The following is a 24,020-nucleotide window of genomic DNA, read 5'->3' as shown; positions in this document are numbered from 1 at the left end:
CATCTGTGTGTCTCCATGCCAAACATTTTTCCTTGGGGGCCCTGAGGATGAAAAGTTGTTAGTTGTCCCTCATTTCTTCACTGTCTTGTGTTACTTAATTAATTATCAAGGAATATGGACTAAAATCAATGCATTTGCCAAATAGACCACTCAGGTAATAATAATACAATTAATACAATCCATGGCAAAAGATGTATAAACTAAAATGTATAGAGAAACCCAACGGTTCCCACAACAAGCAGCCGTTTGGTGGAAATAACATTCATTTGACTCTCGATCAGTTTGAGTCTGGGCCTCAGGTGATTCAGCACATTTGGCTTGAGACCATGAACTAATTCTCAAACTGCTGGATCTCTAATCAGAATCATACAGGTTCAGTGATAAAGAAGTATAATGATGCATAAGATCACATGTGTGAACGTCTGAGTCAGTCGGTAATCGTGACTTTGAATTTTTAATTTCAAGGAACTTTAACCTTTTTATGCATTTCGCTCTTTTGCCAAGAGTCTCATGAAAAGAATGACACCAGCTATAAAACTTTTTAGAAGCATCCAGATTTGCTGTGTGAATAAGAATGAAGAGTCTAAGAAGTGACTCCTGGGTTGAGGTTTCCTGTCAGAGGTTTCTGCTACGTTGCAGTACCACCAGTGGCCACTGTGACACATGTGCATCGATCAGGAGTGATGATAAAAATAATTGAGCAGTTTTAAAATAGGAGAGTTTTCGTGAGCTAATCTCAAACAGTCGTTGTCCTCTCTCTGTCCGAGCACATTAGCTTCTCTAATGCTGAATGAATTATTTACCGATGCTTTCTAGATTCGAGCACCGATAAATGACTCATCACTTTCATCGATAACAGCTGAGAAGTCTTTGTTCGTGGTGTTTTTTGGTGATTCGTTAATTGCTGGTGTGTGGATTCCAAAGCTAGGCTAGCTGTTTCCCTCTGTTTCCAGTCTTTATGCTAAGCTAGCCTAAAAAAAAACATGTGGGGGAACATCCCAGATCAGAGAGAAGAAGTTAATTAAGCTTCAGAATGTTTCACATCATATTTATTTTTATATTCTACGTCACAGTTTTGATCATTTTGCACTTTTTAATTCTCCAATTCTCGTGTTCATCTGACAGGAATGTGTTTCTGAGGCCTAATAATAGTTCCCAACAAATGATGGCCTATAATTAAAATTTCAAAGACCGTGCACGCGTGCCGTGTTGTGCAGCGCGCGCGCGCGCGCGTGTGTGTGTGTGTGTGTTTTTGCCTGGTTTGGGATTTGCTGCTCGGTGACATGCCTCCCTCCGCCTGGCTCCTTATAGCCCCGGGGAGGCAGGAGTCCCGGACGAGTGGTACGGACATCGCCGACGGAGACCGGCGGAGCGTTCCCCTTTAAACACGGTCTTATGACTGCAGGCTGCCTCAGTGAGACGGACCGACAGCCGGGGACAAGAGGACACTTCTCCCGCTGCACAGGCTGGAGGGTCGCTGGACTCACACGGATTCACCTCAGCTGTCTGCAGGTAGGAGCTGAAACCTCCCTCCCCCCCCACCCCCCCATCTGCATCCCACCAGAGGAACATGCACTTTAAACTGATAGTGACAGAGACCAGACAGACAATTACTCTACAGACACTTATCATGTGGGACGTTTATTATCAATCATCTTATTGCGGTTTTTATATTTCACATTTGTTTTTGACCTTTACATGTATGTAAGTGAAGTTAAGGGTAAAACTATAAATGTATTATCGCATCGTTTAAATATTGCACTAAAGTAAGATCTAGTTCTGACCATGTGATATTCTGCAGGGCAATTCAATCAATGGTGTCATACATGTCATACCTTCTGAAAGAAAAATATGCAAAACATAATCTGCAAAGCCAAGTTTGATCATAAATGGTTTATTATAACAAAAATAATGATGCAATCAATCATTGTCAAGATGTTGGCTCCTTTATTATCTGTTGTAGACAATTAGAGTACATGTTTAATACAGCATATACTCAATCAAAGTACTTCAGTACTGCAATTTGTTGCTTTTTGCAACTGCTGTTTTAATTAACCCATCAACTGCAAGTACTTTGCTTTGGCTGTCTCACAGTGATACTTCATAATATTTTAAAACCCACTGATTTTGCTGTGTTTATTTTTTCAGTCATTATCTTCATGTTTGAAAATAAAGTAATCTGTACCCAGACCACACCAATGATTCTTCTGGAATATGTCTTCCAATGTTAGTGTAGATTATCACAATATTTCAAATGTTTCCATGCAGAATAATAAAGTCAATGTTCAGTGCAACGAGGTTTACAGTGTTGTGCACAGAGTTGCTGTGATATGATCACATCATGACTGTCCACTGGGTTACAGCTCTTGACTTAAATGAATCTATCTTCTTTTCTTGCAGGATTTTGTTTTCCAGACCACCTGTTGCACCCTGAGGACACTTCCCCTCCTGCAGCTCTGAGGAAATGCGTCGCCTGCCGGTGGCTTCACTCCTTATTTGCTTCTGGTTGGTGGAGAGGAGCCACTGTAACGGCAGCCTGCAGGAGAGCATGGGAGTTCTGCACACCAGGTTCGCCCTCAGCCTCTACCAGACTCTTACCGAGACAGAGAACAACTCCAACCTGATCGTGTCTCCTGTGAGCGTCTCCTTGTCTCTGGGGCTGCTGCAGTTCGGGGCCAGGGGCAACACGCTGGCTCAGCTGGAGGGGACTCTGGGATACAACGTCAACGGTAGGGTTCGTCTGAAGGGAGAAAGGGGTTTTCTTGAGTTTGCATGAGCTGCTCCTGATGCTGTGAGAGCGAGGGTGGAGAGGTGGTCGGTGGCTCTCAGTGCTGCTGGTACCAGGTGGTGTGGAGCGGTGCTGCAGCTGCTGTTGGCCCTACAGAGCTCAGTGGTGTCTGGAGCCATAATACCTGCCTCCACACCAACTCTAATCTCATTAACCACTCCTGCAGCTTGGCCCCGGGGTCGAGAGGTCACTGTGTTTCATTACAAACAAAAAGCGATTTCCTGCTGCTGTTTGTTTTACCTGTCCGGGATGGAGGTGGATGATACTGGGATCTTTAGAACGATGGCTTAATGAAACACACAGCTCTCCAAAACTGAAGCCAAAGTACTGTTTCTCCTCGTGCTCATGTCTGCAGGGAGATGCTGTGACTTCAAGTAAATTGTTGCCAAAACAAGCCGGAGGTTGTTGAGCTGAAAAACTGAAGTCATGATTATTTTATCGTGGAAATGTAACAAGACCTTTATTCACGGTTTTTGCAGCAGCAGTGATGATGATGTGATGAGAAGCGAAAACCTTTCGTGTGCACGTTGCTTTTCTCACACGGCTCTGGAGTTTGAACTTGTTTCATAAACTTCCAGCTGCTCGTGAAGTTCCACCACATCTGACCTGTCCTCCATGTTTTCCCGTCTCACAGACGCTCAGGTACATGACCTGCTGTTGCACTCCCAGGGTGCCGTGAGCAACACCAGCCAGGGGATGTGGCTGCAGCAGACGTGCACGTTATTCATCCAGAGCGGTGTCCAGCTCCTGACTGAGTTCACACAGCACGCAGCCGTCTGGGCCAACACCAGTGTGGTCCGAGCCAACTTCAGCCAACCCAACCACACCCGCAGCCTGCAGGAGAGACCGGTCCACAACCACGGTAACCCAGCTGTATACAACAGTTCATTCCAGAGAAAAGTATAATTTAAGGAAAATAAAATGTGATGTAGAGTTAATGTGATTTTGATGTGAAGTCGGTTCTTCCTCAGTAGCATTGTCACATTTATTAATCTCTGACAATCCCTTGTTAACTCCCAGACGAGACGTGGCCCCTCCAGGCAGGCAGCAGCAGCGGGGAGCTGTCGGGTTCGGGCGAGGCCCAGACGGAGGCTCTGTGGTGGGGCCACCAGCAGCAGATGGCCCTGGTCAACACGGTGGCCTTCAGGGGCATCTGGCAGAAACACTTTCTCTTTACCAACACCCAGAACCTGCCCTTCACCCTCTCAGACGGGAGCGCCATCAAGGTGCCCATGATGTACCAGGCCACAGAGGTCAGCTTCGGTAAGAGACAGCACCAAACTGCACATGCTCTTAAATATCAGTTCCCTAAATATGTCAGATTGGTTTCCATCCAGATCCATGACCTCCTGACGAGGTGAAAATAATGAAGATGTCCTAAGTCGCACAACTTGTTTGCAGGTCAGTTCAGGACGGCATCAGACCTGCGCTACACCGTGTTGGAGCTGCCTTACCTGGGCCGCTCCCTGAGTCTGCAGGTGGTCCTGCCCAGCGAGAGGAAGACGCCGCTGTCCTCCCTCGACTCCCAGCTCAACGCTCGCCAGTTGGCGTCCTGGGACACCGGCCTGCGCAGAACCAAGATGGACATTTTCCTGCCCAGGTGGGAATCACGCAGTCTATTAAAATATTGATTTAGATGACTCTTCGCCAAGTGTAGATCAATAAAACTCTTTTCTTCTTCTGGTATTTACAGGTTCAGGATGCAGAACAAGTTCAACCTGAGGTCGGTGCTTCCTGCCATGGGCATCAGTGACGCCTTCAACCCGGCAGCGGCTGACTTCACTGGAATCTCAGGTCAATACATCAGACAATTGAAAAATCTAGATTTTTATCACAGCTCCCTGGTGACTGAAGCTGACAGTTTGTTTCTTCCTGCAGTGGAGGAGGGTCTTTATGTGTCTGATGCTTTCCATGAAGTGAGGATAGAAGTCACAGAAGACGGGACAAAGGCAGCTGCTGCCACAGGTAGAGATGAGAACATTCTGCAGAGCTGATAAGAAAACAAAAGGAAAATGGAAGGTTTGCTAAAAGAGGAATTTCTTTTGCAGCTATGGTGCTGCTGAAACGATCCCGTGCTCCTGTTTTCAAGGCGGACCGGCCGTTCTTATTTCTGCTGCGACAGGTTAACACAGGTATTTACTTCTCACTGAAGATGAGTCTGTTCCCAGTCCAGGCTGCAGGGAGGTCTCCTGAAATGATCATTCCAGATGTTCTGCATGATTTAGCTCAACTTTAGTTTACATCATCGTGCAAATCATGTTGCAGTGATTTCTTTTTAAAGAAAGTCGTATCTGCAGATACCTGAGACTTGCATGAGTTGTGTGATGCACCACACTGTGTCTCCAAAGTCCAAAACACAAATCAACTATTACTTATCAGTGATCCACACAGAAGAAGTGGGTGACGAATTTCTTCACTGCAATTATCATAGGCTTTACTTTGATCCTCCTTCTATAAATACATCAATGTGCATAAATCCAGATAATGAAAATAGTCGTGGACAAATACAAGACATCTCCCTGTTTGAGCAACAGTTTCTAAAAAGCTGTCCAGCTGTTTTCGTAATAATGAAACCGTGAGCTATTGTTTGAGAGATTTATGTCCTCAGCGGGAGCAGAGTGGACTTCGAGCTGAGATTCAGACAGAGCAGGAAGTCGTAAAGTACTGAGAGATGGACAAACACGTTTTTATGCTTTATAGTTTTTGGTGACGGTTATAAAATTATTTCTCAGGTTCGACCAAAATGTATGTGAACTTGCTGTGATTGATGGATTGCACCACTCAAACACATCTGCTGGAGATTTTATTGCGAAACTAAAATATCTTCTGGACTGCAGCAAAAAATACAACAAAAACAAACCCAACAAGTGAAGCCAAATCCTCTTCATCGCCCCCTGGCGGCTGGCTGAGGTAAAGCTCATAAACTCCACCTCCACCATATTAGAGAATGGGACATAGGCCAAATTAAAAAGTCTATTAGATCCCATCACATCTCATCTGATCTTTGTTTATGTGGATAAACATGGATAATGTGTCTCCTCCCTCTTAAAGCTAAAATATCCCGACATAGGAGGAATGGTTTGCTGCAGCTTGCCACCAGGGGGAGATCACAATGCTGTGGCTTCACTTTTGGGTAGCTGTCATGTCGTCTTTCTTTCTTTACAGTCGATGAATGAAACATAGGACCGATGTTTTCAGGAAGAATCTGATATAGTTAATATAAAGTGACAGAATAAAACTGTGATGTGATTCTTAAAACTTAACGTTCCTTATTTTTCCTGATTCTAGGATCCGTCTTATTCATGGGCCGAGTGATGAACCCAGCGGACCAGGCACCCTGAAACTCAGTCACACACACGTTTAAACCCCGACCCCCTATTTCACTACTGGTATTTATTTGTGGACCAACAGGAGGGTCCACGGACACTTCAGGAAGAGGGACAATATTTTTGTACATATATGTAAATAAAATTTTAATACATGTTTTTACATTTTTGGCTGTTTTGATCCTTTTCTTCCATTATTGTGGATTAAAAAGTCTAATTTCTTCCTGATGCACAAACACACAGAGTCACATCTTTACATAACACTTTATTTACATGGCCTTTCACAGTGTAAAATAGAAACTTTATTCATGGAAATACTTACAAAAAGGCCATTTTACGCAGGACATTCTCTTTAAATAGTACTCTAGGGTTATTTACATCTTTACAGTGTATTCAAAATACTCTTTTGGTAGCGGCCTCTTCACAAACAAAGACAAGTATGGCAGATTTTGGTCCCTGTCCGAGGGGGGGGGGGGGGGGGGGAGGGGGAGGGAACAGAAAAAGGGCGGCCCCCTGAATCAGAAATCGACTCTTGACCTTAGTTCAGATTATTTGTGTATATTTGAGAAAAGTGAAAAGCCCCGACTGAAGTTTGTTGGAGGAGAAAAAAAAAAAATCTTCTGCAACAAATTATATTAAATAAACATTCTCAAATGTACACAAGTGCATTCACGGTTAAGTGACAAGAAGTCTGTTTGAGATTCACGGCAGGGAGACGGGTTCAGGGAGCGGGGGGAGGGGGGGGCTAGGGGGTTAACATTATTTGGCAGCGACCAGCACATTGGGACAAGCTGGCATCCGAGACCTCGGGTTCATCAACACTCCAGGGGACGACGGTCGGTGTTGCCCATCAGCTGTTTCACACTACAGTAAGAGTTAGGTGGTAGTGGAGGAATTAATGTTGCTCCGACGTTATTGCTGATCGTGATGCATTAAGTATCAGTTCCTGAGCTTCTTGTCCCTGTATTTCAACATTTATTACCAATAATGTTGTTTCAAACATTTACAATTATTTAACTTTTTACCGCTTTGCCCTCTCTGAGAACCTGCGCCGCAAAAGCCTCCGACTTTTTAAGTTAACCGCCTGCAAATGCAACGAAAGCAGCGGATCGTTTTTTTTTTTTTCCCTCAGGAGGAAGAAAAATTATTATTCATTGTCATGTTATGCCTCAGTAATATCAATTGTCATTCTATTAGTTAAACCACCAGTTGACAAAGTCGAGATCTGAATTGAAGCACGATGAATATGAATTCCGTTTAAGAGCTCAGCAGTGGAGTGCTTCAGTTAGCGGAGTGTGGAAATTAGAATTCAACAGTCGCACACGACAGACTCTCATCCTCCCACAAAACCCAGAAAACCAAACCTGAAAACAGAAGTGAACGAATGAAAAGATGATGAGAAAAGTAATTATTTGAACTTCTCAGCTGGATCCCATCTGACCCTGAGTTGGATGAAAACGTGCACACGTGAACCCATTCCTTCTTTGTTGGCCTGTAACTTTTACGCCAGAGAACTCAGGATTGAACATCTTATCCAGGGGCAGGGTGGTGCGCTGCGGAAACATTCCTCATTTACTCCTCTTCCCCACTTGAGACTTTCCTTTTTCATTTGTCGCTTAAAAACAAAACGATCAGATCGAGGGGAGGAGGATAATCAAAGGGAACGCCTGAGGATGAATTCACAGTTCTGAAAAGCGACCGTGGCCGAATGTTCAACAGGCCAAACATCCCATTGCATAGGCAAACACTTCACCTGCAGCAACAAAGATGACCCCCCCCCCCTTTAATATCTGAACAATGCACCTGCGTCATCCAGAGTCAACACTGCTGCTACAGTTCATACTGTGTGTAAACCAACAGAGAGTCCACCTGAGGGGGGAGAGTTCTGAGAGCTGGATGCTGTCTCGTCTCCGCAGGTGCCCCAAGACACAGGGGGGGGAGGAGGGGAGGGGTAAGGGGCCTCGGGTTCATTATTATCAATAAGTCCAGTTTGGGATCGCTTCGTCTCAGAGCGGGTCCACGTGGTTCATGTTCAGGGATCTGGTGTGAATCTCCTCCAGGAAGTTTTCCAGCTGCTCGATGAGAACGCGCTTCTTGAACCTTTGCAGAAAACAAACGTTATCTTTCATATGTTCAGAGGAAACAGTTTTTACAGTTATATTTTCTTATTTGTGTGACAACACACAGATGTTTTGTTGCTGATTACAGCCCGGGGGCAGCAGAGGAACTGGGGTTAAACTCGTTACCTGGCCGCCTCTTTGATGATGTTCTGGAGGAAGATGAGCCGAGTGTCCAGAGTTCCCTGGATCTGCTTCAGGAGGAGGAAGATCTTCTCGTAGTCTGAAGCACAGAGGAGTGAATGAAGATTCAATGATTGATAACTTCTGTGGCTGTGAACAGCTGAAGTCTTTGCTCCAACTCAGCGTCAATTATTTCAAGATATTGTCTGATCACCAGGGTGATTTGTCTTCAGGTTTCAAACAATGATAATTGTCTAATAGATATTCTGTGACCTTTAGTTGACAATCATTCTTATATTTCTTAGTAAGGTCTAAAAACTATTCTTTGGGTATTGACACAAAAAACTGCACTTTATCGACAAAAGCCCTGAGTGTTTCCATTACCACCCCACCCCCCTCTAAAACAGACCATGTGTATTCTACTTACGTCTGCCAGGTTTCCTGATCTCCTTGGTGATGAGGACCCTAAGCTCATTGTTGACCTTCGTCGTTTCGTCGTGGATGTGCTTCTTCAGAGCTGTGGGCGACAGGTAGCGAGGCGGCTGGTCCTCCATCAGCAGCAAGTTCATGCCCTCCTCCTCCTCGCTAACCAGCGGCAGCTCCCCCACCCGGGGCTGGCCGTTCTCTTCGTCCTCGTCTCCGTGCAGGAGGTCCTGGGGTTCCAGGGCCGTGTGGTTCTCTTGGTGGTTGGTCGACCCTGACAGATGATCCACCTCCGAGTCCGAGCCAGTGTCTGAGCTGTAATGGTTCTGACTCAGGTGGTTGATGATCAGGTCTGGTTCAGGTGCTCCGTCATTCAGGTCCATGTCTACAAGTTCAGAGATTTAAAAGAAAGAGCCATTTGTTTATTTCCTTTGTATAGAATAATATAAAATAAGGTTTATTTGCTTTTTCAGGTATTTCTGTATTATTTGCAGAAAAAAAAACGGTATCCATGTCTCACCTGCTGTAGCTCGAGGGCTGGCGGGTGGCGATACTGGGGGCGTGTAAGCTCTGCCCAGACGAAGCAGAGGCGACATGCAGCGCCGTCTCTTGGGGCCTCCGCCCTGCATGTTGCTACTGTCTCCTGGTCTCTTCCCTTTGTTCTGAGGGCCCGTCACAAACTCGTCTGCCTCGTCGATCATCATACCCTGAGAGAACGGTGAGGAAGACATGTTAATGAGTGGAATTCTAAGTCTGTGGTTTTCATCTCACTCTTCATCATGAGAGAATATGAAGGTAGGGTTGACAAGTGTTGGTAAGAGTGGGATTAACCTTCTTGTCTAGTTTGAAGGGGTTTCCGAACGTGTGCAGGCGTTTGGGCTGTTCGGGGTCTGCATCTCGAAGAGGCTGAGGAGCAGCTTTGAGGAAGTCCTGGTAGTTGCCCATTTGGGCGATTGGCACGCTGTGGAGCTGGTCTGAATATTAAGACAGAAAAGAATTCTCTTAACATAGAGGGAGACATCCACCATTGATCCTGAGCTGAAAATCCTTCCTTCAGTGGCTGAAGTTCTCAACCTTAGTGAGGGGAAAAAAAAGACAGCGACTTACCTGAGTCTTGCCCTCGGAGAGAACAGACGCTGGTGTTGAGCAGATTTCTCCTCATCCTGCTCAGGTGGTCCAGCAGGTGGCTGCGAGGGACGTCGTAGGGATTCCTAAAGCTCTGAGGCTTCAGGCCCTGATAACGAAACAAGACAGAGGGGATTGTAAAGCGAAGGATGAGAGTTTGAATTCAGCCTCACAACAAGTCCAGAGAGAGAGAGAGAGACCAAAACATAAGACAAAACTCGGGAGGACTGTTAAATGAAAAGCCAGACAGGAAGTGAAGGTCTGAGCAGAAAGTGAATGAGTAACAGTGAGATTTTAACAAAATAAAAAATCCGTATTTTCAAATTTAATGAAGCTTAGTAAACATCAACTCGAGACAATTTTGAACATGAAACAATAACTCTGGTTTATCTTTGTTCTCTCTTAGAGTCTTGAAATATAATCTGACCTTGTTGAGCAGAGCCAGATGAAAACCTTGAAACTCTTTGGGGTTGAGCTCCACGGGCAGAGTCGGGGTTTCTCCTGAGAGATTCAGCAGCTGATGGATGAAGTTCCTGCGCTGGGCCAGAGATATACCACCGCCCCGCCAACGCACCTTGATGCCGGCCTCTGGTGGTTGCTTTTTACCAATCGAGGCGATCAGACGGTCGTACTCGATTTTTGTCTGGAAATATGAAATATTAACATTCAGTGTCTTACTTCAAACATAAACAGCAACCAACTCATAATCCCCCAATTCAGCATTCAAGCAGGTGTGTATTAATGTATTTGTTAACTAGAACTTGTCCAGTAGGCACCCATCAGTATATAGTATTTTATAAATAAGTTATTAAATGTGTATATTCTGCTCATCTATGCTAAATATAAATGTCTTTAACATTAAGAACAGATGTCCTGTTGTTTTTTGTCCAAACAAGAAAAGACCAAACAGTGTAACAACAAACCTGCTGACTGAGCTTCTTCAGGTACGAGACCACGCTGTAGCTCAGGCCGTACTCCATGTTTTCGGCCAGCAGGTTTGGTGCTCCCATGATTCTCAGGGCTTTCCTCACAGACTGCGGCGAGAACACGACAATAAGAACAGTGCAGGAATCGTAACTTGTTAATAATAATGATAAAAACAAACACTTGAAGAGCTACAGAGTAATGTCAAATCCACTGACCCCGATATAATATGGAGGCATGGTCTTCAAGTAGTTCTCAAAGGACTGTCGCCATTTGATGGTTGGCTTAAACTTGTGCACTTTGATCAAATCGTCTGCGAAAGGGAAGCGAACCAACACATCAATACAGAGTCACTTTAATTAAAGAGTTCTGAAATAACTGGAGGAACGAGTAGAAATGACACAGGAGCACATACAGAGAGAGACAGAGTGAAAATGAAGTAGATTAAATCAGTTCTCACCCAGAAGTGGCAGAAGAACAGGGTAGTTGTAGGGCATCACAAACAGGTTGACACAGTTGAGGGCTGTGCTGGCCTTTAAGTAGCCGAAGGGTTGGCCCAGGTCACTGTACTTGGCACTGTTACACACAAACACCTGAGACGCAGAGCAAACGAGAAAAATACATTTTATAATGAACAATAGAGACACAATATTGGAAAAATAAAATATGTGGAGTAAAACTGCTGAAAGGTCTGAAGGTGGCAGCAGAGGAAAGATCCTCGTGACAATGCTCAGTACAGTGACGTGTAGTTTGTTCTCAAAAAGTATTATTGTGAATTTATTATGTCAATGTTCAGGTCTGTAGCACAATGAATTTATCATTGAACCACCAGGGAACTAGATAATGTACCATGCGTCACTTTATCTCTCCTTTCTCTAAAAGTGTGTGTGTGTGTGTGTGTGTGTGTGTGTGTGTGTGTGTGTGTGTGTGTGTGTGTGTGTGTGTGTGTGTGTGTGTGAGTGTGTGTGAGTGTGCGTGGTGCTGTACCTGCCAGCAGGTGTGTGGAGACTTCCTCTCCAGAATGTACTGTGTGAGAGGCGAAGGCTCCAGCTCGTACTTGTCGAAGGGCACCTTGTCAATCACCATGGGCTCAGAGTCCAGGCAGGAGAAACGTACGTGTGGGTGGGCTGAGCGCGGGGGCTGGGTGAGACCCAGAGGAGATGTAGATATTATTATATGAAACAAAAAACACATGAGCAGTAGTACGGTATTCAATCACGTCCAAGATATGAACTACAGAAATTTAAACAGAAGCCTAAAAGATGTTTGAAGGTGCCATGTCAAACCTTACTAACTTTCTGCTCTAAATTAGTTTTGATGATTCTCACCAGCGTCGGGGAGTTCTGGTCGGGCCAGAAGGCCTCAGGGATGGGCCAGTGGCCGATGGGAACGCCGGTTTTAGGGTTGGGTCGTACGTAAATCAGCTTGTGACAGCAATGCCAAGGCTGCTGACCACCTTTCAACACCTCAGCTGGAGCGTCTGTACAGGAACATACGGGAGAGGATTATTTTAAAACAACCGACAGCAGCTCAGACAAGAAAGTGTTTGTGTGGGCAGTTAAAACACGAAGGTTGGAGTTTAAATGTGACATCCACCACCTGTTTGTGAGCAACAGTAAAGAAAAGCTCAGAGAGGATTAAAATAAAAATGTGAGTGGGAGAAAGCAAAGAGGTTCCCTGCTAATCAATCAGATGCAGCAGAGCAGCTGTCAACAAGTTCTTACAGAGATGAATCCAGAGATAAATTTCACTTAGACAAACAGAAGTGTGTCTTACCCTCCAGTGGGGGAGGGTCAGGCCCCGTCTTCTCAAAGTTTATCACCACTCCACTTTGAATCTTCTGCACCAGAGACTCCAGACACTGATTCAACATACGCTGAGAGAACACGCTGTAAGAACGTCCTACACAAACACACAGAGACACACATGTACACATATGAAGTGATTCAACGCAGTGTTCCAGCTTCAACAGATTTACGTCTCATCTAAATAGCGTATTGAGAAAACACTTGTCAAATCGTGAACATTTAGGACTTTCTGATGGAGACAATTTCCAGCTTTATCATAAATAACTTCCTATAAGTTGCTTTTTGGTGACAGAAGATAAAGAATTTGAGATTCAAAGTATTTTAAACATTTAAAATCAGATCCAAAATGATTACAGTCAACCACGAGTATACATTTATTACCAGTTTCATAATATTCCAGGATGAAAGCTCGTAATGGGATTCAGCTCATAGCTCTTAGCTTAATGTAAAACGCTGCAGTGTCTGACTTTACAACTGTGCACTTTGAAGCACTTGCTACTCAACAATGTGCTCATCTTTACGGGGTCTTATCAGCGTTTACACAACGAACACGAAAATAAAAAAGGAGCTCTGAAGATCTGATCATTCACAGGACGGCGAAGGTCACATCCACTCATAGCGTGAATCAGCCAAACGCTCTTACAAAGCTACGACTGACTCGTCTAATTCAGCCTTCTGGCCATTTGCTGCCTCCAACTTCACCTCCAGTGACCTTGTTGTGCACCCATTCACTCCCTCATTTCAAAAGGCTGTGGCTTTGTGTCAGCTCTGCCATCAGCAGTACTGGACAGGCAGCATGTACTGTAGACTGTCAGTGACAATGGAGCTGTGTCATGTTCTGCATTCAGCACCACTGACTGCTGCACACAGCTCTGTGTGTGTTAATCTTAACTTGCTATCAGCATCATTCCAGTCTGTTCCTCCTGCCAGCTGCTTCGACCAGGTGGCATGAGGAGCGGAGACGGGAGGAATAAAAGTCTGCTGTGACAACTTCATTAGAACTGGTAGGGAGACAGACAGGGTTTGGGTTTTTATTCTGCATCCGGGGGCGTTACTATGACTGTGGAGTATTTTAAGTTGCAATATAATGAGAAATAAATAATCATATAATGAGAATGAAAACGTAACATTCTTGGTGGAGGCAACTACAACTTAATGCTCATTATAAAACATCATTATGCTCATCTATTTTCTTTAATTTGTCCTTTACACTCTGCCGTCCGTGGCAGATTGAAATCATTGGCCTGATACTATGTCACTGAGAATCCAGGACCAGTGGGCAAAATCTAGTCTAACATTATTCAACACTTGCTGCTGAAGGGCACTTGAGCAAAGCACTCAAGCCCTCCACCACAGCTCCAGCAGAGTCGCTCAGTGGTTAAAAAACAAGAGCACTGGGATGTTCAGCTCTGTCTCACAAACTTGTAAACACAAGTAACTCTGACAGTTGAGCAACACAGTGCGGAGACAGAGCTCCGGGCTGTCCCTCGGCAAAATTAACAAAGAACAGTTGCCAAGGCAATGAACACTTTATATCCTAGAAAATCCAGACACTTATTATTTTCCCCTGGCTTTGTATTAACGGATGCTTCATCAGCTGTGTGAGGGAATGTATTTAACAAACAGTTATTTTGATCTGGCGTTATAAATACTTTGAGCCTGTCCCAGCATGTTCCACCCAGCTCTGTTGAAACAAATGAGGCCTGTGTAGGTGCAGCAGAGGCAGAGTTGTCCCGTGGGTCGGACACCAAACACACCGGATCCTCCAATTCCCAAAATACAAATCCATGGCATTTTTCATTACATGTTATATATCTGATAAACATCCTCATCTTTCACCAACACGTTTTTATATCGTCAGATATTTAAAGTATAAAGATCGACTCTAACCTTGACATTTTCAGAATGTTCCTCCAGAGCTACAGAAGATTTTACACAGGCTCCTCAAGGACACAGGTGTCCCTTTAAGTGATTTCTGTGCCCTTATTTCACATAATCCAGCACTCGACCTACCTCCTGTGACCTCGCACATGGGAGTGATGGGGGAATCGTCAGGCGGGACGCCTCCGAGGGGTTCGGGCTCCACCGAGGCGTTGCCGGGAATCCGCAGCACCAGGGCGAACAGGCGCTGGTCCCAGCGGAAGGGCTCCTTGGTCAACTCACTCCCTGGCAGCGGGGTGGTCAGAGGCAGATGGAGCTGGACAGCGTAGGGAGACAAGGAAAGCGTCAGTGACGGAACCGTGGATCATTAGTAGAGATAATGTGTGAGTGCTGGTGAGAGAAAGACAGCATGTGTGCACACAGACTGACAACTCAAATCCCAAGACAGTTTTCTCTGTAATATAATTGGTTGTTTTGGACTTTATGACTTCTACTGCAGGAATATTGACAAATAATTCATTAATCTATCGGGTGTTTAAGGCGGCATAATTCAAAAACACTTATGTCCAATTTATGTGTAGACCTTTTCTCATTTTGAGATGCAGAAGATTTACTACAGCTAAAAAATATTGCTCTTAAAATATAAAATTATGTAAAAGTTTAACCTTCATCTAAAACATGAAAATTAATAACATGCTTTCCTTCAACCTTTCAGACCTTTCTTAGGTAAGTGAGTCATGAATATAACTTTCAGAGGAGCTTAAGGTAAAGTCGACCTTCTCAGTCTGAACAGGCTCGAGGCTGAACTCTCCGTCTCACCGGGAAGAGCGTCAGAAATATTCGGCAGAAATAAATAATCTACAGCGGAGGGAGTTAGCGAGTCACCGAGAGCCTTAATCTGACGAGCAGACCCAGTTTTTCAAGTCACATATCGAGAAAAAAATTCAACTCGAATGTTTTATAACTTCTCAAATGTGAATTTCTGATCAACGATCCCTGTTTAATTCAATATATTTGAGTTTTTACTGTTGAGACTAAATCAATATCAAAACATCATACTGGTTCTAGGGAGCTACAAATTATCCCACCGTAACATTTTGAAGAACATGGGATTCATTGATTCATTCAAAACATAATTAATCATTAAAAGAACTTGATTTATTTCAGAATAAAAGGCCAAATTTCACTGATTATGAGCTGTTTTTTTTTAGTCGTTTGACTGTTGAATGTATTAACTTCGGCTTTGGGAAGTTTTAAGAGACACTTTAACAATTTTTCTGCCATTTTATAGATTAAATTGTTAATTATCATCAATTTATAACAGTTGTAGACCAAATCTGGTTGTTATGATGAGTATTATAGCTTCTATCGCTAGTCTGCGGTGGAGATATTGAACTAAGTGGCTGTTCACAGTGAGGGAGGTAGGACGTGGAGCTGTGGGACTGTTTTGCTTCACATAGTCATGGGATGTTTCTAATTTTAACGTACTACATAATAGCAGCCGCTCTGTGATTTAAACTTTCGCCTCAGTGACACAGTAGGAGAGGGTTTGATGCTTGTGTTAAAGTGAACATTGTGGCTCATCCAGCCACACAGGAGACTCTCCTGATTGGCTGGGACCTCTCATCTCCGTGGAGATGTTGGCTGACCTCATCTTGGACTCCGCCGCCGCTCGTCAACTTGTTGCCGTCGGTGATGGTGATGATGATGGCGGGCTCGAGGAAAAAGGGATTCCTTCCCTGCAGGGTACACAAAGAGTTAAGAGAATTCATAGGAGCAAAGAGGAAAATTCATTTTGGAGTTCAGCAGCAGTGTATTTATGGCACAGAGAAGAACATGAACCCATCGTTTCATAGATAACTTATGCAGATCTATTGAGGTGGGTACAGAGAACTATAGTTGAGGGAAAAAAAAATAGAAACAGGAAAAGTAGTGTGACTACATCTATACCGCTGAGAGTGTTTGTGTGAATCTGCAGCATGAACGTATGAATTTCATCCTCCTCCTCCTCGACGGCAGGATTTCATTTATATGAAACCTCTTTTCTGCTTCTCGCTGAAATATATCTTGACATCAGCACTCCACGCTGACAAAATGTAACTGGAGCATCTCCGCATTTATCTCTATACGTTAGTCCAGGGGGAAAAAAAAACTTGGGGAGTTAACCTCGACGCAACTCGACGAGTCCTGTCAGCGACGGTCAGCACCCCCCCCACCCCCCATCGCTGCAGAGTCATAAAGGCCGTCCTGTCCTTGCAGCGCTGCAGTTATTCATGCATGTGGATGGTTTGAACTGCACCTGAAGGCTGTGGCGTCTGCTGAATGATGGATTTGTCCGGTTAAAAAAAAACCCCAGCACAAAGTAAACAGAGCGGGACACCAACCGAGATGCATGGTGCTGTAGGTATCCATGACAACCTGGACTTTCTTTTCTCCTCCCTTCCCCAAAAATCCCTTTATGACTTCGGGCACTTTCTACGCATGCTAATGAGTAGCAGACGAGGTGAACCTCCCACTTGACTGATGTTTTCATCCATGTCACATCAGCTCACTTAGCGATTTACTGTTGCTATGCAATTAGGTGCTGGTCATAACATCTATTAAAATGACATAATAGGATGTCACATTAGCTCCAAACCGACTCCGCAAGCTCTGCTCCTGCAGGTTTGTCCACCGCCGTCTGACAGGTCATGTTTAGAACGGAACTATTAATCAATTAACAAATCAATCCATCAATAAGGAAAATCTACATTTTTAATTTTTTTTTAATTGCTTCAGTTTTTGCTGGTTTTAGCTTCATTATATAATAAACTTAAAACTTCAGATTCACGGTTTTCTGGAGGAAAGCCATGTGATGATGTCCCCTACTCATTAGCATTGTGTTTTACGACTGTTGCTCTTATCTAATGTTCCCTTCTTGTGTTTATGTGAGCTGCTCCTCTTCATTACTGTCATATAAGCTATCAAATGCCTACATTTCCCTGTGGATCCATAAATCTATCAACTCCCCTGGGCTTTAGGATTTCTTTTCACTATTTTCGGACGTACTACAGGCGATAAAATGGATTGATTCATTAAAATAAGATCAATAATATAAATAATCATTAACTGCAGCCATACTCATGTGAAGATGTGTCTTTGTACACAGCTAAAGTCAAGCTCATGTGCAGCAGCAGGATCTCTGGTCTACTAACAGAGCCAGAGTGATGGAGATCCATTAGAGCCTTGTTTATCATCCCTGCTGACATGTTAACGAAGTGCCAAGCGTCAGCCGTCATATCATTTCCTCGCCCTCGTCCTCCCTTTCTTCTGCTCTTTCACTGCTCTCTTAATGAAACTGCGATCAGTGTCAGGATAACCTGCCGGGGCCGTCTCCCTCGCTTCCTCCAAACCTCCCTCTTCATCTCCCAGGGGAGTCACCTTGGACGCCTGGCAACCTGGAGGGCTCTTTTGTTACTGTAGAGAGAGAATCACTCCAGGGCGATATTAACTCACCCACTAGCTTAACTCCTCTTTGTCCTGTCTCTCTCTCTACCCCACTGAACATCTCACACATGCAGCACGAGGATGAAAAATCAAAGTCCATTTATCTTTATGAATTAAATTGGAAAGACAAGCGGACGATATTGAGTCATTATACAAGAGCTTCAAAACACAACGCTAACAAAAACACAAGCTGCCGCATCTCTTTGGCGTGACTTTGATTCACAGCTGCGGAAGCAAATTGAGATTGAAAAATACACACGACGGAAAGTGTGTGTAGTCGTCAGGGCGCTGATGAAACCTTTGTCAACTTCAATGGCTCAAAAGAAAAGAACTGCACTTCTAAAAGCTGTTGATCTTCTGCGTGTAACATCAGTTCCAGGTAATTTTGTTCAAGTTCAGAGGAAATGAGGTTCATCAGCCACATCATCAGCACACCGTGGCTTGCTTTACTCACTGATTAAGAGTAATGAGAAAACACAGTATGTGCAGAGTTCCCTAGTATCAATAGGTTGTGAAGATTTCTTATTCTCAGTTAAGCACAAATTAATTATTCGCAGAGGCACAGATGTTCCACTTCTCTTGAAAAATCTTTTCTTGCAAAGTGGTTAAACTTCACTTTGAGGGAACTGAAAGTGACAAAACAAAAAATGACAACTGACAGGATATGTGATGTGCAAACGTCAGTTTGTCAAGCAAACATGTCGATGGATCCAGTTTGACAAATGTGAGGATGTACTGCTTTTTAATGTATTTTATGTAATCGTAAACCAAATGTATCTGGTTTAAGATCCTCGATTGGACAAAAAATATATATTTAGAAATTCGTCTCTTAAGGGCTATAGTAAAGTGTGACAGGCGTTTAACATAATTTTGGAGTATTTCATGATTTATCCATTTCTAGAAGTAAAGGCAATTATATAAATACCACAAATAAAAACAACTATAAGCTGTAGTCATTAAGCTATTATCACTAAATCACTTCTTTTTCTAAATTACACTAGATACCAATAATTACAACATTAGTAATGTCAGAGTCAAACTGTGATGTCAAAGACAGAACGTGGTCACTGGCCTCTATTTTGAGACAGATTTTCCTCCAGTTGTGAAACAGGAGAAAGAACCCGTCATTAAAAGATAATTACTGTCACAACACCCTGTGGTTAGAGGTCATCAGTGACCAGGGCAGGACACCGTGACCTTGATCTCTACCTGTTCTGTTTGTGTTCACAGACACAAGCGTGTTTTCATACAGCATCTGCTGGTCTGACTGCAGGGCTGATGTTTGACATTCAAACTCCCAGAGAGAGTGTGACATGCATTATACATGTTGTGTGTACTGTATGCATTACCCTGGATGGTAGGGATCGTCCATTTAATATTCAGGAAATGCTACTTAAACATTTATTATTGCTCCCGTCCTACTGACACACAGGAAAACAGACATCCAGATTTCTACATCAAGTGTGCAGACTCACAAAGGTGTCAAACTACAACTAGGCTGCTGACACTGATGATGAAACATTGGACAGAGGAAAAATAATTCCAAGCGGATGATGTGTTTCATTTCTTGTAAGATGTTTTCTGTTGGGATTTTTCGCTCTACTGTGACATCAAGACCTCAGGAGGCTCTCTGGTCGTTTTGTGTCACACTACACGCTAAGAAGCATGATGAAAGGAGACGGTCATGTGTTGCAGATAAGTCATGAGGCTGACATGAGAGCAGCACTCAAACTGGAAACACAATCACAATTTCTAACCAACACACACACACACACACATTCAACAACTACCTCCCTAAACTGGAAACAGACTGAACTGGTGATGTCATTAAGCAGCACTTACTGGAACGGGACCAGTGACGCTGAATTAGTTCCAGACTTTGTGGGCATAACGAATATTTGTTGCGAGCTTCCAGCTGTGACTCGTGTCGACTCTGCTGCTCAGCTGGAGGCGAGAGTTGTTTGAATTTCACAAATTCCAAAATGAGTTGCGCAGAACACGGACAATAAAAATCTGTTAAAGTTAAGTTTCTCTGTTAACTTGCTCAACCTGTCACACAGTTCATGAACAGGATATTTAAATAATTTCCACTGGAGATAAACTCTTTTGTTTGTTGTTGAGCTGGAGGGAAAATGAAACTAATCCATGGGTCAGAACTCAACACTGTCGGATTCTCAGCATGAGGTAAAAGCAGACATTCACGTAAAATATTTTTCATAAAATAGTTAAAAACCTGCTTAGAAAAGCTCAGACGGTGGAGAATTTAAATTGTGAAATAAACATTTTAAATATTCTCCGCTCAGCTTCAAAGTACACTGACTTGTATTATATTGTAATTATTATATTTCCTACTTGTTTCAATGCTATATTGGTGAGTTTTTGTAGAATTTTAAATGCAGAAGAGCTGATTAAACTTCCACTACATTTATGTTAATGACAGCCTGCGTACAAGAGGCAGCTGTTTCAACAAACATCTGCATTATAACCTTAATAATTAAGTTGGATTTAAAGCAGAGAGAGAGCAGCTGGGTGTGGCTAATAAAATATCAACTTGAGTGTAATCATTTTTGCCTCTAAGGCTGTAAGAGACCATGGATTTTAAATACACCTTCCACTTGTAGACCAAAAGCAGCTACGTAGTGAAATCAAACCTCAGTTACTAACTGCAGAGTTCTGGTCTGTCTCTATTGAACTTGTTGCTGTTATGTTTGTGTCTTGAGCACATGACTGAAAGTGTGTGGGGTCACAGTTCACAGGTGGTTGATGCTTGTAAGACTGTGGGTAGGGGTAAGGGGAGTGGGAGAAAGGGGGGAGGATGTGGGTGGGATCTGCAGGTGGGTGCATACAGCACCATGTCATAGAGCGCTTATTAAACCTGTTTTTTTTTTCCTGTCTGGTCTCTTCAGTATCTACATACCTGTCCATAGTTGTCTATCCCAGTCACTAATCTATTGAGATTGAGTAAATCAAAAGCGGTCCTCAAGGACTGGCCAATAGATGTGAGTCCAGCTGCTTGGAGGTTGCGGAGCTCTGTCATGAATGTCGCGTGGCTCTCCTTCCATCCGGCCTTTAAAAAAAAACAAAAAAAAAAACACACATAGTTAATAAAATGCATAAAGTTAGAGAAGAACCCAACAAGAGAGGAAATCAAAAAAGGGATGGTCATGTGTTTTTAATCACACAAAGCAAAAATTGTTTTGGCGCAGAGTTGATATCATCCAGCCACATCTGGGCCTCAAGTAGCGATAGCGTATGTCAACCAAGGGTGGCCCGACTTTGTTTTGTGCCATTTGGGCCACGTTCACATCCAGATTACACCTCGCCGAGAGCGCCGCGTGTTTGTCAAAGAAGGTCCACGTTTCTTTTGGGATATTTGGGCCACATTTGATCATTTAACAAGTGGACCACTTGACTCGCATCCTTTCTGGCAGGGCCACGAGAAGGCCAGAGGTGAAGCATCGCTGCCTGATGGAACCCTCGTCCTTATGCTAACGTGGGATGTTATGATATTGATAGGTAAGGGGGGGATATAAAACAAGATATTTCATTCACGGTGTGTTGTTTTGAAGAATCGTTTAAGGATTACGCAGAAGTGAACTAAACTAATTTAACAAGTTAAACTTCCACAGGTATGCATGGTTAACTTGAGGGATTCTTTTTTTGTTGTTATGATTTTGAACTGATAACCATACATCACTTCCTCCTCCGGTGGTACAACACAATAAGTGGACAGAACAGCTTGATGTGTTTTCTAACCAGGTGGTGAGACCAGGCCTGGGGTCATAAATCACAAAGTGGCACAGTGGCCATGTGGGTCGTCACTAAAGTGGCAATTTGGTCTCAAACGATTAAAGCAGGAAACTGCCCCCCCCCCCCCTCACTCTCTCCTCCTCACCCCCTCCCTCCTCCTCCCCCCCCCCCCCCCCCCCCCCCAAGAATATCTCACCTCGCTGTATAAATAACACCCAGAGTTCCTTGCTGCTCGCACTGAAACAAAATGTCGGCCATGTTTTAAAAGGGGTATGAAAAGCTCCTCCTGAAGATCGCCTCTACACAATCGGCGTCGCGGTCACAACGTGGCGGAGCGACGGGGGAAGGACAAGTCAACCTGCGCACATGTAAAGCTGGACATGAGCCGAAAGCAAACTCTACCTTGATCCCGAAGGGAACGTCTTCAAAATTTACCAACATGTACCGGTCCCCTCGGCTCGCCGGATCTCTGCCCCTGAGCTGTGGAGACAGTAGAGAGTTATTACCGAGAGATCCGCTCTGACAGGAGCGGCAGCAAAGATGAAGCGGGGGAGGTGTCGGTGTTGTCCCGTGGTTACAGTACCTTCATAAAAGTCTCAACTGCGCCTTTTGCTATGTCCAGATAGGTAGTGCCCAGATGGGTGCGCTGGTTCATTGAAGCGGACGTGTCTATCAGAAAAAGTAAAACGGGCATTGTGATGGTAATGACACGTTCTGCATGGACTTGGTGTCAGTACAACCGGCCCAACGAAAAAAAAAAAACCCCTTTTGTTCTCCTGCCGCCTGTATCACCTCTCTGCTAGCTAGCTAGCTAGCTTAGCCGGCTAACTGTCTGCCTCACACATTCTTTCAAAAAAAAAAGTGTAAGAATAGTGAGTGGCGCGGCCCTTTCCGGGCGAACTGCACTAAAAACCTCGCACCCTGGGGGCAGGTGGTTGGTTCACGAGGGATTTTGGTAATTTTTACAATATTTTGCGGATCCTGCTAAGTTTCATAGAAACAAAGTTCCCCCCTCACAGAGACTCGCTGCTTCTCCCTGCACTGAGAGCGCTGGGGCTCGTCCTCCGCTTTTAAGCGGAGCCCCGCGCCCGACCCCGCCCCCCGAGCGGTGCCTCGCCGTCACATGGCAGCACAGCGGCGCCTCATTGGCTCCGCGCGGCGACTCATTACCATATCCAAATAAGGCCAGCGCCGAGCGTGCGGTGCGCATGCGCGTTCGCCGCCCCGAGGCAAGAACGTAGGAAAATATCGCGTTGATGCATTTTTTTTTTTGTGTGTATAAACAACATTATGAGGCTTCTTCACGAGCGACACTGCAGTTTGTTGTGTGCGTGTTGTTAAACATCAGGCCCGCGTGCTTCCTCACGGCTGATTGCACGTTTATCTCGTCCTGTGCACGGGCCAGTGAGAGAGACGACCCCTGAAGACTGGAGAGATAAGATATAAGACAATATGGAGGGGGGGGACACACTGAAGTAGAGACCGAGGGATGTGAGCAGGGTTTCACAGGGACCAGCGGCGGAACCTCAGGTTTAATGTGATGACCAAATATAGGAAAACCTCTCTGATAAATGATCTGAGGGAAAACAGGTTTAGCTGCAAGGGATTGACATGCGCGCACACACACACACACTCATGATTGTACTTCTGTCTTAGTGAGGACACTCATTTACATAATACATTACCCCAGCCCCGTACCCCAACCTTAACCATCTAAACTGAATGCCTGACCACAACTTAAACCTAATTCTAACCATAAAACCTAAGTGTTAGTCCTCAAACAGTCCATTGACAAAGTGGGGACTGGTCAAAATGTCCTCAGTTCCCCAAAATGGACTCACTCTGTACGGTCAATGCTTAAAAGGGTCCTTATAAAGATATAAGAACAGCAACACACACACATCCTGCAGCTCGAAGGTGGCTGTACTTTGTCTTTCTTTCCCTTCACTGCAATGAGTCACATCCTTAAAATAAAATAATTTAAAACTATTATTCCAACAACATGTTATAAGTGAGATTTATGGAAGTATGCACCAGACATCTTCTTGCTTTCTACACAAATATAAACTGCATTTATGTGAGATACATAGTTATGTCCTATCATTTACTACACACTTCTTCATTTGATCCACAACATGATTGTGCAACAGAATTTACATAATTAGGTTTCATGGAACATATCATCACTTCCGCAAAAAATAAGAGGAAACCACCCCTGCAGCCAGCGACAGGAGGGAGAGGAGGAAGGTCCATGATGTCTCTTGTTTGA

General features: G+C 44.1%; 2 protein-coding genes across 3 annotated transcripts; one reads left to right on the top strand and one right to left on the bottom strand.

Moving 5' to 3' along the window:
• Positions 1 to 708: 708 nt before the first annotated feature.
• On the top strand, positions 709 to 6,596 carry serpine3 (serpin peptidase inhibitor, clade E (nexin, plasminogen activator inhibitor type 1), member 3). Of its 2 annotated transcripts, XM_020104991.2 has the most exons (10): positions 709 to 907; positions 1,312 to 1,512; positions 2,401 to 2,729; positions 3,423 to 3,650; positions 3,809 to 4,051; positions 4,190 to 4,388; positions 4,482 to 4,582; positions 4,667 to 4,753; positions 4,837 to 4,920; positions 6,077 to 6,596. In XM_020104991.2, exons 3-10 carry the CDS (start codon positions 2,465 to 2,467, stop codon positions 6,127 to 6,129), a joined length of 1,260 nt encoding a protein of 419 aa, XP_019960550.1. In that variant the 5' UTR covers positions 709 to 907; positions 1,312 to 1,512; positions 2,401 to 2,464; the 3' UTR covers positions 6,130 to 6,596. The 2 variants fall into 2 exon arrangements, with proteins under 2 accessions (XP_019960550.1, XP_019960549.1); XM_020104990.2 differs by lacking the exon at positions 709 to 907 and having other exon boundaries at positions 921 to 1,512.
• ints6 (integrator complex subunit 6) lies at positions 6,367 to 22,805 on the bottom strand. Its single transcript, XM_020104988.2, has 18 exons — positions 22,335 to 22,805; positions 22,154 to 22,231; positions 20,919 to 21,068; positions 16,165 to 16,254; positions 14,648 to 14,831; positions 12,603 to 12,728; positions 12,155 to 12,306; positions 11,814 to 11,966; positions 11,287 to 11,419; positions 11,045 to 11,139; positions 10,826 to 10,936; positions 10,330 to 10,545; positions 9,885 to 10,011; positions 9,609 to 9,751; positions 9,298 to 9,484; positions 8,782 to 9,162; positions 8,361 to 8,454; positions 6,367 to 8,214 (listed from the first exon to the last, which is right to left on the bottom strand). The coding sequence occupies exons 1-18, from the start codon at positions 22,443 to 22,445 to the stop codon at positions 8,121 to 8,123; spliced, it is 2,625 nt and encodes an 874-aa protein (XP_019960547.2). The 5' UTR covers positions 22,446 to 22,805; the 3' UTR covers positions 6,367 to 8,120.
• Positions 22,806 to 24,020: the final 1,215 nt, after the last annotated feature.

This window comes from Paralichthys olivaceus, chromosome 10, assembly GCF_024713975.1.
Source record: "Paralichthys olivaceus isolate ysfri-2021 chromosome 10, ASM2471397v2, whole genome shotgun sequence".
Lineage (NCBI taxonomy): Eukaryota > Metazoa > Chordata > Actinopteri > Pleuronectiformes > Paralichthyidae > Paralichthys > Paralichthys olivaceus.
This window is presented reverse-complemented; position numbering and strand designations above follow the sequence as displayed.